At 36.0% G+C, this 13,614-nt stretch overlaps 1 protein-coding gene across 5 annotated transcripts in view; it reads right to left on the reverse strand.

Moving 5' to 3' along the window:
- Positions 1-13,614, reverse strand: part of KDM5D (lysine demethylase 5D) — a 45,088-nt gene that overhangs the window by 11,775 nt on the left and 19,699 nt on the right. For all 5 annotated transcript variants that reach the window (XM_054545292.2, XM_054545293.2, XM_063721471.1 and 2 more), the window contains exons 12-13: positions 3,678-3,859; positions 3,420-3,582 (exon numbers count right to left, since the gene is read on the reverse strand). In XM_054545292.2, coding sequence (XP_054401267.1) covers positions 3,420-3,582; positions 3,678-3,859 — 345 coding nt within the window. The remainder of the gene's footprint in view (positions 1-3,419; positions 3,583-3,677; positions 3,860-13,614) is intronic.

The following is a 13,614-nucleotide window of genomic DNA, read 5'->3' on the forward strand; positions in this document are numbered from 1 at the left end:
AAAGCTTTTAAATTGTGGTACAAGAGTGCTATAATGTAGTAAGTTCCCTGCATACACACTTGCCCCAACTCCTATGTCAGCAGCTACTGTGGGAAAGCAACCTGAGATGCTGGTGCAGCTGATTAGTGACAGGAACCATGATGTGAAACTTTTTCCCAAAGAACTAAGGTGGTGTGTTTTGACCTGTCTGGTGGCTTCCTGGAGGACTACCTCAAGGGCCAGATTTTCTTTCACCTGCCTGGCAGTTCACTCAGAAGAGAAGAGACTTCCCAGGCTGTGTTTTTGGAAAGTATAAAAAAGCAAATGTATTAGTCACAGCCACCTCTGGCTTTAAAACGGGGTGGTGGGGGTGGGGAGGAGACAGAGAGAGAGACAGAGAGAGAGAAAGAGAGAGACTAGAAAAACAACAGATAATTTTAAGTTCCTGGGAGGCAAATCCTAGAGAAAGAGATATCTGGGGAAAAAGGGACTCTAAAAAAGCTTCCACGTAGTACTTGAGAACTGAGAAAGCCACATTAAACATCCAGGGCAAGACACATGCTCAGAAAAGATCTAAGACCTTAAGGTTACCTCTGTCTGACTTTCATGTTCTTCCTAAGCAGAAGGTGGAGTCTAAAACCGTTTTTAAAACAGCCCTGAAAAAATTTCACCAATCAGACACAATCTGCAAAGACTGGGTGGTTAATATTATTACTAGTTATTATCATTATTATTTGGCTTAAGAAAGAGTTTGTTAGGTTGGCAGATGACCAACAGGCTAACAGAAAGCAGAAAAAGAATACAAAATTAAAAGATTACTCACGTATACGAAGAATTGCTCACCATCTTTAGTTGTTAGGAAAATGTAAATCAAAACCACGAGATACTATTTCTTGCCACACAAGATACTATTTCTTGCCATACAAAAGAGGCAGAAAATAACAGCATTGGCAAGAATGCAGACATATTAGAACCCTTGAGCATGGCTGGTAAGAATGCAAAATGGCTATGAAACTGCTATGGAAAACAGTATCTAAGTTCCTCAAAAAGTTAAAACAGAGAACTACCATATGACTGTCCAATACCACTTCTCTGAAAGAAAGAACTTGAACAAATATTTGCACACAGATGTTCACAGTAGAAATATTCACAACAGCTAAGTGGTATAAAAGCACAAATGTGCTTTAACAGACCCATGGATAAGTATAATGTGGTCTGTCCATACAATGCAATGTTATTCAGCCATGGAAAAGGAATAAAACTCTGACACATGCCATACCACAGATGAACTTTGAGAAATCAGATACAAAAGATCACATATTGTATGATTCCGTTTATAAGAAATATGCAAAATAAATTCATAGAAACAGAAAGTGGTCTAAGGTTAGAAGCAGGGATGAATGAGAAATAACTTAATTGTTCTGAGACTTTTCTGGAGTAATAAAAATGTTTCAGAATTAAGTAGACATGGTGGTTGCACAACACTGTGAAGGTACCAAATGACACCAAATTGTTCAGTTTAAGATGGTTCGTTTTGTGTTATGTGAGTTTCACCTTTAAAACATATCCCCCAAAATACTAGTTCACAAAATTTACTAACCAAACAACAACTGTTGTACATAAAAGCAACAACCAATTTTTTGAGAGAAGACAAGGGGGATAACACAATTTTCAGAGTTGAAGCAATACTCTGAGAAGTGTTCAGTTTAAAACATTAGGAGGCATATAAAGAAACCAGAAAGTATAGCCCTTCGGTTAAAAGAAAAAACTCTCAGATAGCCCAGGCTTACTTACTCCCTAAAGTCTATCAACTCTCTTAAACAGGTTTAAATGCCTTAAGAAGCAACGCACAAAGGACTAACGGTTATCAGGAGAATAATGTCCCTCCAAATAGTTCCAAGAAAGGCATTAGAATTACAAAAGTGAAACAAGTCAAAATTCTGAAGCTCTCAGTCCCACAGCAGAAGTGAAAAACTCACAAGATGGTTTCAATAGGAGCTTTGAGTGGCCAGAAGAAAGAATCAGAAAACTCTAAGACATGTCAACTGAAATAAATCAGCAGGGGGCAAAAAGAGAAGCATATTAATCAGATCCTAAGAGACCTGTGTAACACCATCAAGTGCACCCATATATGCAGAATGGGAATTTCATAAGAAAAAAGAAAGAAAAATGCACAACAGTTGATGCAAAAATGGTTAAACAATTTCCAAATTTGTGGAAAGCCCTGAAAGTCTACAACCAAGAAGCTCAGTGCACTCCAACTAGACAAACTCCAGGAGATACAATATAGTTGAACCATCAAAAGGTTAAGACCCCAAGATGGAGTTTGAAAGCAGCATGACAGACATGATTCTTCACATATAATGGATGCTTAACAGAATTATCAATAGATTTCTCATTAGAAATAACGGAGGCCAGAAGCCAGCTGGATGACAAGTTTAAAGTCACGCAATGGGAAAAAATAAATAAATAAATTGATAGAGAATTAAAAATTGTGGAAGTATGTCTCCAGAAGACGTGCCTACAGGGAATACAGAAGGACTCCTTCAGGCTGACATGAAAGGATATCACTGAGTAGTTCAGAGCTATATAAAGAAAGTAATACCCCTGGGAAAGGCAACTATAAAAAAAAAATATATAAAAGTCAGTATTACATATACAGCACATGACAGACAAAAAAATATAGTTAGTTCAGAAACAGAATCAGAAAGCAAGACAAATGGTGTAATTAGATTGCTTGATGAGCTCATTTTCATCAGTATCTTTTTATTGTGAGACAAGAGGAATACTAGAAAAAAAAGAAAGGTACAAGTTAGAATTCATAAAATGTATAAAATGTCAGGAAACAAAGAGGGCCTTTGGAGACATGAAGCACATTTCGTTGAGATGAAAAAACTGAGGGAGATGGCCAGAAAAGTTATAAAAGCTTATAAAGCAGTTAACTCAAAGCTTACAGAATTTCAAAGGAGAAAAGGCATAGCATGTAACAAGATAGTGACCCAGTCCATTTACCACATACACATTGCTAGCTTATTCTTTAGCAAAATGAGCTGATATAATTCAATCTTAGAAATACTCAAAAGTCTAAAACCAGTCCCTCATCCCCATGTGGGTTTTGCAAAGTAACAATTATATTCAGAAATATTAAGAGAAAACCAATCCTAGACTAGGAGGCAGATAAAAAGGCCAGGATCCAAGTTTTAATTTCTATTCTGTTAAGTAATTATCTAATCTCTCTTTTACTTGTTCTCTTAAGTGTCCCAGCTAACGGTACTGATCTGCAACTTGATGTCAGCAAGGGAAGGCAAAGAGGTGTGATGCTAAGCCTAATCTCCATAGCAAAGTGGATATGGTTTTATTTCTTCCAAAACTAAGTTCTTTCTCATTCCCTTCTCACCTCAGGGAAGAAAAGTAAAATTGTTTTGATCCTTGGTACTCACTGGCACACCGTGGGACATCAAAGTGTTGGGATTCATGAGAGTGACAAGCTGGTGTAGGAGATCAGGCTGGCTATCAAACAGCTCAGGTGTCAGCCTCTTCATCACCTCCTCCAAATGCTCTGCTGCCAGGGAGGGTACACCATACCAGGTCTTCGGCTCACCCCTGCTCATACAGAGAGAAGACATGTCAAGTCTACATACACCCTTGCATATGAGGGCAGTCTTGATATCCAACCCAGCCATTGGGGTCATGCTCACCAATGCAGATAGTTAATAGAGTAACTCCAGTGATCCTCAATATGCCAACAAAATGCTGAGAAAACCATGCCCACGTACAGCCAGGGCACCTTCATGCCTGAGATGTCTGCATTGATGTGACAGAGAACAGACTGATCTAGCACCGGCATCACATTCAGGTTCCAACCACTGGTCGCATACTCCTGTTGGGTCAGAGATTTCCCAGAGTGAGTAGGGAGTAGCTGTTGGGTCAGAGATTTGCCAGAGTGAGTTGGGAGTAGGATAGGTTGAGGAGAGGCAAACTGAGCAAAACATACATAAGAAGACAACTGTGTCTTAGAACATGCTGCCTCTGGTATTCCTGGTCATTCAAGAGGTCCATGTTGTAAACCCAAAAATAATGCCCTGTTTTGCCACTGTCAACTAACATAGTGCCGGAGGTCCCAGTCAGAGCAATGAGGCAGGAAAATAAATTTAAAAAGCATTCAAATTGGAAAAGAAAAATTTATGTTATCCCTGAAGTCTTAAAGAAAACACTTCTTTTTTAAGAGGATGTTAAGGCCTCCATAAAAATGGTGTTAGAACTAACAAATTCTGTAAATTTGCAGGATACAAAATCAATATAAAAATCAGTGGTGTTTCTATACATTAGTAGAAAATTATCTCAAAAAAATAAAAACTCCATTTGTCACAGCTGAAAAAAATCTCTTGCAACAAATTTAAGGAAGTAAAAAGATCACTACACTGAAAACTATACAAATAATGATGAAGTAAACTGAAGACACAAATAAATTTTAAGATACCTTGTTCTCACAGACCAGAAGAATATTGCTAAAATGTCCATACTATCCAAACTGATCTAGAAATTCAATTTAATCCCTATCAAAAATAACAGCATCCTTCACAGAAATTTTCGAAAAAGCAACCCTTAAATTGATATGGAACCCCAAAGACTCAAGATGTGAAACAAAACAAACCAACAAACAAAAAAGCTGAGAGTATTCACACTAATTTACTATTACATCACAAAGCTATAGTAACTAAAAGGGCTTAGTACTGCCATTAAAAACAAAACACACAGCTCCATGGAAAATAATAGCCCAGAAATAAATCTCTGCATTTTCAGCCAACAGAAGTTCCACAAAGACACCAAGAACACGCAGAGAGGAAAGTCTCTTCAGCATCTGTTGTCGGAAAACCTGGATATCCACATGCAAAAGGATGAAACTTGACCCGTCTTTCACCATGTACAAAAACCAACCCTAAAGGAAGTAAAAACTTAAATGTAAAATCCAAAATTATCAAACTACTAAAAGAAGACACAAGAGGAAAGCTCCATGACATTGATCTTGGCAAGAATTTTCTGGATTAAGACCTCAAAAGCGTAAGCAACAAAAGCAAAAACAGACAAGTGGTATTACATTAAGCTAAAAAGCTTCTGCACAATGAAGGAAACATCAACAGAATAACGCAATGACCTACAGAATGGAAGAATGTATTTGCAAACTATGCATCTGATAAAAGGTTAATATCCAAAACATAAGAAACTGAACAAATACAGCAGGGAAAAAAAAAAACTAATTAAAAATGAGCAGAAGATAAAGAAAATGAAATACTATGGAATACAGCTAACCAAGTAGGTGAAAAATCTCTACAAGGAAATCCAGAAAACACTGCTAAAAAAGATCAGAGATAACAGAGGTAAATGGAAAACCATTCCATGCCCATATATTGAAAGAAACAATATAATTAAAATGGCCATACCACCCAAAGCAATTTACAGGTTCAATGCTATTTCTATCAAACCGTCAACAACATTCTTCACAGAAGTTGAAAAACATTCTAAAATTTATTTGGAACTTAAAAAAAGAGCCCCAACTAGCCAAAGCAAACCTAAGCCAAAAAACAAAGATGTAGACATCACACTTCCCAAATTTTGAACTATAATATGAAGCAACAGTAACCAAAACAGCATGGTACTGTAACAGAGACCAACAAAAAGACCAATGAAACAGAACAGAAAACTCAGAAATAAAGCCAGACACACACTACCATCTGTTATTTGACAAGGCCAACAAAAATAAGTAATGGGAAAGGGCTTACTATTCAATAAATGGTGCTGGAGTAACTGGCTACCCACATGCTGAAGACTGAAGGTGGACAGCTATATTTCACCATGTGCAAAAATTAACTCAAGGCCAGGTATGATGGCTTATACCTGTAATCCCAACACTCTGGGAGGCCAAGGTAGGAGGACTGCTTGAGCCCAGAATCTTGAGAGCAGCCTGGTCAACCCAGTGAGACTCTGTCTCTAAAAAAAAATTTTAAAAATAATAGCAAAGTATAATAGCTACTAATATAAAAAATAATAACTTTGTAAGACTTTCTTATTTTATAAAACTTTTTTTGTGGTAGCTCCCAGCTACTAGGGAGGCTTAAGTGTGAGGGATGTTTGAGCCCAGAAGTTCTAGGCTGCAATGAGGTCAGTCATGATTGTGTTACTGCATGCCAGCATGTGTGACAGTGAAATCATGCCTCAAAAGAAATTAACTTGGAATGAACCAAAGATTTATTTAAATGTAAAACCTCAAACTACAGTAATCCTAGGGAAACAGTCTTCTCGATAGTGGCCTTGGCAAATAATTTTTGGCTAAGCCCCCAAGAGCAAATGCAACAAAAATAGGTAAGTGGGACCTAATTAAGTGAAAGAGCTTCCCACAGCTAAAGAAACTGTCAACAGAATAAACAACCTTAGAATGGAGAAGATATTTGCTATACATCTGATAAAAGCCTGATATTCACAATCTATAGCAAACATACAAATCAACAAACAACAATCACTCCATTAAAAATGGGCAAAGGACATCAGTAGACACTCCTCTTAAAAATATATACAATTGGCCAACAAGCATATAAAAAGATCATGTCCTTTGCGAAGACATGGATGGAGCTGGAGGCCATTAACCTTAGCAAACTAATACAGGAACAGAAAATCAAGTACTGCATGTTCTCTCTTATGAGTAGGGGCTAAATGATGAGAGAATATGTAGACACATAGGGGACTTCTGGAGTTTGGAGGGTGGGGGGAGAGACAGGATCAGGAAAAATAACTAATGGGTACTAGGCTTAATACCTGGGTGATAAAATAATCTGTACAACAAATCCCCATGACACAAGTTTACCTATGTAATAAAACTACACTTGTACCCCTGAACTTAAAATAAAAGCTTATTCACCATGATCAAGTCAGCTTCATCCCTGGGATACAAGACTGGTTCAACATACACAAATCAATAAACACAGTCCACCATATAAGCAGAACCAATGACAAAAACCACATGATTATCTCAATAGATTCAGAAAAGGCCTTCAACAAAATTCAACAGTCCTTCCTGCTAAAAACTCTCAATAAATTAGGTATTGATGGAAGACTATCTCAAAATAATAACAGCTATTTACGACAAACACGCAGCCAATGTCATACTTAATGGGCAAAAACTGGAAGCATTCCTTTTGAAAAGCGGCATAAGACAAGGATGCCCTCTCTCACCACTCTTATTCAACACAGTATTGGAAATTCTGGCCAGGGCAATCAGGCAAGAGAAAGAAATAAAGGATATTCAATTAGGAAAAGAGGAAGTCAAATTGTCTCTGTTTGCAGATGACATAGTTGTATATTTAGAAAACCCCATCGTCTCAGCCCAAAATCTCCTTAATCTGATAAACTACTTTATCAGGATACAAAATCAATGTGCCAAAATCACAAGCATCCCTATACACTAACAACAGACAAACAGAGAGCCAAATCATGAGTGAACTCCTATTCACTATTGCTACAAAGAAAATAAAATACCTAGGAATACAACTTACAAGCGATATGAAAAATCTACTCAAGGAGGACTACAAACCACTGCTCAAGGAAATCAGAGAGGACACAAACAAATGGAAAAACATTCCACGCTCACGAATAGGAAGAATCAATAGCGTGAAAATGGCCATACTGCCCAAAGTAACTTACAGATTCAATGCTCTACCCATCAAGCTACCATTGACTTTCTTCACAAAACTGGAACAAACTACTTTCAATTTCATACAGAACCAAAAAAGAGCCCACATAGCCAATAGATAATCCTAAGCCAAAAGAACAAAGCTGGAGGCATCACGCTACCTGACTTCAAACTATAGTACAAGGCTACAGCAAGAAAAACAGCATGGTACTGGTATCAAAACAGATATACAGACCAACTGAACTGAAGAGAGGCCTCAGAAATACCACCACCCATCTACAACCATCTGATATTTAATACACCTGACACAAACAAGCAATGGGTTTAATAAATGGTGTTGGGAAAACTGGCTAGCCATATGCAGAAAGCTAAAACTGGATCCCTTCCTTACACCTTATACAAAAATTAACTCAAGATGGATTAAAGACTTAAACATAAGACCTAAAGCCATAAAAACCCTAGAAGAAAACCTAGGCAATATCATTCAGGACATAGGCATGGACAAAGACTTCATGTCTAAAACACCAAAAGCAGTGGCAACAAAAGCCGAAATTAACAAATGGGATCTGATTAAACTAAAGAGCTTCTGCACAGCAAAACAAACTATCATCAGAGTGACAGGCCAGGAACCTACAGAATGGGAGAAAATTTTTGCGATCTATCCATCCAACGAGGGGCTAATATCAAGAATCTACAAAGAACTTAAACAACTTTACAAGAAAAAAAGAAAAAAAAACCATGAAAAAGTGACCGAAAGATATGAACAGACACTTCTCAAAAGAAGACATTTATGCAGCCAACAAATATATTTAAAAAAAGCTCATCATCACTGGTCATTAGAGAAATGCAAATCAAAACCACAATGAGATACCATCTCACGCCAGTTAGAATGGCAATCATTAAAAAGTCAGGAAACAACAGATGCTGGAAAGGATGTAGACAAACAGAACACTTTTACACTATTGGTGGGAGTATAAATTAGTTCAACCATTGTGGAAGACAATGTGGCGATTCCTCAAGGATCTAGAACTAGAAATATCATTTGATCCAGCAATCCCATTACTGGGTATACACCCAGAGGATTATAAATCATTCTACTATAAAGACACATGCAAATGCATGTTTAATGCAGCACTGTTCACAATAGCAAAGACTTGGAACCAACCCAAATGTCCATCAGTGATAGACTGGATTAAAAAAATGTGGCACATATACACATGCAATACTATGCAGTCATGAAAAAGGATGAGTTCATGACCTTTGCAGGGACATGGATGAAGCTGGAAATAGCATTGTCAGCAAACTAACACAAGAACAGAAGACCAAACACCATATGTTCTCACTCTGAAGTGGGAGTTAAACAATGAAAACATATGGACACAGGGCAGGGAACATCTGCCTGTCAGGGCTGGGGGGCTAGGGGAGGGACAGCATTAGGGAATACCTAAGGTAGGTAGATCATGGATTGATGGGTGCAGCAAACCACCATGGCACGTGTATACCTACGTAAAACACCTGCACGTTCTGCACATGCACCCAGAACTTAACGTATAATTAAAAATAAATAAATAAACTACAGAATAATACAATTTTTGATCAAATAAAAGGCCATATTATATTTCTTTTGATAAAAGTATCATGTGTTCAATATGTTTATTATTTGAAATAATTAACATGACAGGAATATATTTGAAAAAAATTCCAAAAAAAAGCTAAATATACAAACTAAAAAAATTATATGATTATACTTATCTGCAGTATTATAAAACAATAGTTTCAAAAACTTCTGAATTACAAGTTTAATACATACAACTTCAATTTTCAACTACATTGTAGTTAGATGTTCAGGGGAATCACAAAGTGCCTCAACATGCTAGATAAGAAAATTATTTTTTAAATGTTTTGGCTCAGCTGCTTAGAAAATAAGGAAAATCCTCAGAGAATAAAACTAAGAAATAACATGTACAAATTAAAGGTCTGAAACTGATGACAATTCGGGTCAACCATAAAAGATAAAATTTGGAGCTTTCAAAGAAGGTCATATTAGGGTATGTAACTTAAAACGGGACACTTCTATTATCCTTTTAGCTGTAAAACTGATGGAGGTGAAAAACATTCTGAAGAAATAGATAATAAATACTTTCCTTATCTTGGTACTGCTTCCACAAGAAGAAAAGGAAAGACACTCCTAAGAGCTCTTATCTATCAGCCATCCACACAATAATTCATATTTACTTGAAAACACAACTATTCATATTTACTTGGAAATGCGAAGCTAAAAATTTTTTATCATCTTAGGAGAATCCGTGACATTTAACAGAAACAGTCTATTCTGTAGCTGGACATTAAAATCTAGGTTTCTGAAAAAATTCCCATATACGTTGTTCAAAGAAATACAAGTTCATCAGAAAACAAGAACAGCAACAAAAAACACTAATTAAATCAAAGCCATAAAATATGGAAGGGGGGTTGTAAAATGAGTAAAAATTTGTTGAGAAAACATCAAGCTATAATTAGTTCTCAAAATATGCTATAATAGCTAGGTGTTGAAGATAAAATCAGTTTAATTTAAATAAGAGGATAAAAGAAGTGTGAAGCAGAAAAAGGTTTTCAATATTAACTAGGAAAGTCTGAAAAATAATTAGAAATTCTAAAGATAAAAATGTAACATTAAAATATAAACTAAGTTTAGTAGATGAGGTATTTTAAAAACTGGTGCATTTTTAAGTTGTTTTAAGTAAGTTACTGAAAAGACAATAGCAGCAAAAGAATAAACAAAATGAAAGACAGGTGAAGAACATATAGAAGAGACTAGAATAGTTAAGGTTCTAGCTAATGGGAGAAATAAATTACAGACTGTAAAAGTTGATGACCAAGAATTTTTCAGAAGTGGTAAAAGCTGAATTCTCAAGTTTGAGAATTCCTATCTATTCCCAGAAATATTAAGTAAAAAGGTCACATTCCACACATCAAAAAAACTTGCAAGACACTAAAACAAAGAGATATTACAGCAGTCAAATAGAAAAAACAGAATACACTACTACAAATTAATGTAAGATTCAGAATTGACTTGTCAAAAACCAAAACAGATTTATAATATACTGAGAAAAGACAATTCTCAAACCACATCTGTATATATACAGAGAAATATCTTTATAAGAATAAAAATTCACAAATGCCTCTGTTCAATAAATTTCTTTTTTTTTTTTTTTTTTTTTTCTGGGCAGAGACTTGCTCTGTCACCCAGGCTGGACTACAGTGGTGCAATCTCGGTTCACTGCAAGCTCTGCCTCCCAAGTTCACGACACTCTTCCACCTAGGCCTCCCTAGTAGCTGGGACTACAGGCGCCCGCAACCACGCCCGGCTAATTTTTTGTATTTTTAATAGAGATGGGGTTTCACCGTGTTAGGCAGGATGGTCTCAATCTCCTGACCTCATGATCCACCTGTCTCGGCCTCCCAAAGTGCTGAGATTACAGGCGTCAGCCACTGCGCCCAGGCTTTTTAAGAAATTTCTAAAGAATTTACTTCAGAAACAAAGAAAATGGTTGCAAGAATGGCAAATAATCAAAAGAAAAAATCATGTGTGGATAAATCTATACGCAGTATGAAAACAAAAACAACATCCATTTTGTTGAACAAAAAGCTTTAAAAACATGCGCAAAATTTTATAGGTCAGAAGAGAACTGAACAGAAGAGTAACAGTTATATAGTCTAATATTACTTGGGAGAAGTAAAAAAAAAATTAAATGTTAGGTTATATTTAAAATAAAGTATTAGACTGGGCGCTGTGGCTCACGCCTATAATCCCAGCACTTTGGGAGGCCCAGGTGGGTGGATCACCTGGGGTCAGGAGTTCGAGACCAGCCTGGCCAACACGGCAAAACCCCATCTCTACTAAAAATACACAAAATTAGCCGGGCGTGGTAGTGGGCGCCTGTAATTCCAGCTACTTTGGAGGCTGAGGCAGGAGAATGGCTTGAACCTGGGAGGTGGAGGTTGCAGTGAGCCGAGATCATGCCACTGCACTCCAGCCTGGGAGATAGAGTGAGACCACGTCTCAAAAAAAAAAAATAAAATAAAATAGTATTAAAACTAGCATACAAAAAGTTGCTAAACTTACAAGTGGCTAAAATGGAATAAGAAAGGCAAAAAAAAAGAAAACAGAAAAGGCAGCAGAAACTAAGTTCAAAATAAGATAGCAAAAAATGGATGCAATCATCAGTCACAATAAATGAAAATTAACTAATTAAAAAATAAAAACTCACTGGATTAAAATAATCAATTCTGCATTAGTTACAAGTTAAACATTTAAAGCCTATGTATACAGAAAGATAAACTAGATTTAAGATCCAAAGGAAACTAGCAGGAATGGGACTGAGGGGCAAGATAGAGACCAAGGTATTTATTTGCTTTATAAAGTTAAAAAATTAATAGCAGTACAAATTCATCATGAAAGGGGTTAATACAAATATTCTGCATATACTCAAATATCTATATACGTATTTATGTATTAGTTAAGTATAAATGGTGCATCCAATAATTTAGCAGACAGGATAATCTGATGCTCTTAAAGGCCTGCAATTGGAATAAGCTAATGGGAAGTGTTTGACCTTAGTAATCAATGAAATAGTGCTACGTGGGAACATATCACACCCACAAAATTAGGTAACAGTATGAAGTGCTCTGTTAAACATATGGATGACCACTTCTCATTAGTTTCAGTGTAACCTGTCAGAATCCTTTGTAAAACAATTCAGAGTATCATTCAATTCCACTTCTAAACATAGAACCTAGGAACTGTTGCTTCAGGAGACCTGTAAAACAATGCTCATACACTGTTAGTAATAGCTAAACACCAGAAGCAATCCAACAGAAAGAAAGATAAATGAGATGAAATCCCGGCATGCAATATTACATAATAGTGAAAAAACAGATAATTTAAAGCTATGAGCAACAATATAAATGAATTTTCATAACATAATACTGACAGAACAAAACAAGTCAGAGAACATACAACATAACATTAGCAAAGCTTAAAAATTAATATCCTTTTTAAAAATACATACATATGTAATCAAACACTACACTCTTTTTTTATTATGACAAACCCATGACAGTGGAACATTAGGTGTTAGTGGAGAGAAAGGGAGGTATGACTTGCAGAAAAGCCTGTGAAAAGATCTTATATCACAAAACTTCAATTCTTATGTTTAAAAGTTAGTTCATGGATATTACTTAATACCATGCTTTATACTGACAAAAGGACCTGTCTATGGTTTCAAAATACAATTTTTTTTTTGGTTGTTTCAAAAAGGGAATTAGAAACACACCAAAATTACCAATGGAGGCTATAGGTGATTGCTTTCCAATTACTTAATTTATAATTTCAATCCTCAGTAATTTTAACTTACTTCTATTTTAAGAACTATAAGCAAACTATCTGTAAGACTTTTAAGTACTACCATACTCAGCTACATATCTCTTAACAAAAGGAGATATTCTGAGAAATATGTCCTTAGACAATTTTGTCCTTATGTGAACGTCATAGAGTATACTCACACAAACCAAGAAGAAACAATCTACTACATACCTACACTATATAGTATATAACTATTGCTCCTAGGCTACAAATCAGTGCGACATTATTGTATTAATATTGTAGGCCACGTAACACAATGGTTTCAAGTATCTGTGCCTCTGAACACAGAAAAGATTTAGTGAAAGTACAGTATATTGCTCCATTATTAAACTGAAAACTGTTATGCAGCATATGACCGACTATATAATAGCGCTTATCCAGATATAGATGTCTCCATAAATAAACAGTATGTATACAAAAAATCAGAGTAAGGCTTCCTAAAAATGTTAGTCACAGCTATTAGCTAAGTTTACCTTCAAACCACTATTTTTTCTGTCTGGATCAACCCTCTTGTAAGACTAATCTATAT

This window comes from Pongo abelii, chromosome Y (genome assembly GCF_028885655.2).
Source record: "Pongo abelii isolate AG06213 chromosome Y, NHGRI_mPonAbe1-v2.0_pri, whole genome shotgun sequence".
Taxonomy (NCBI): domain Eukaryota; kingdom Metazoa; phylum Chordata; class Mammalia; order Primates; family Hominidae; genus Pongo; species Pongo abelii.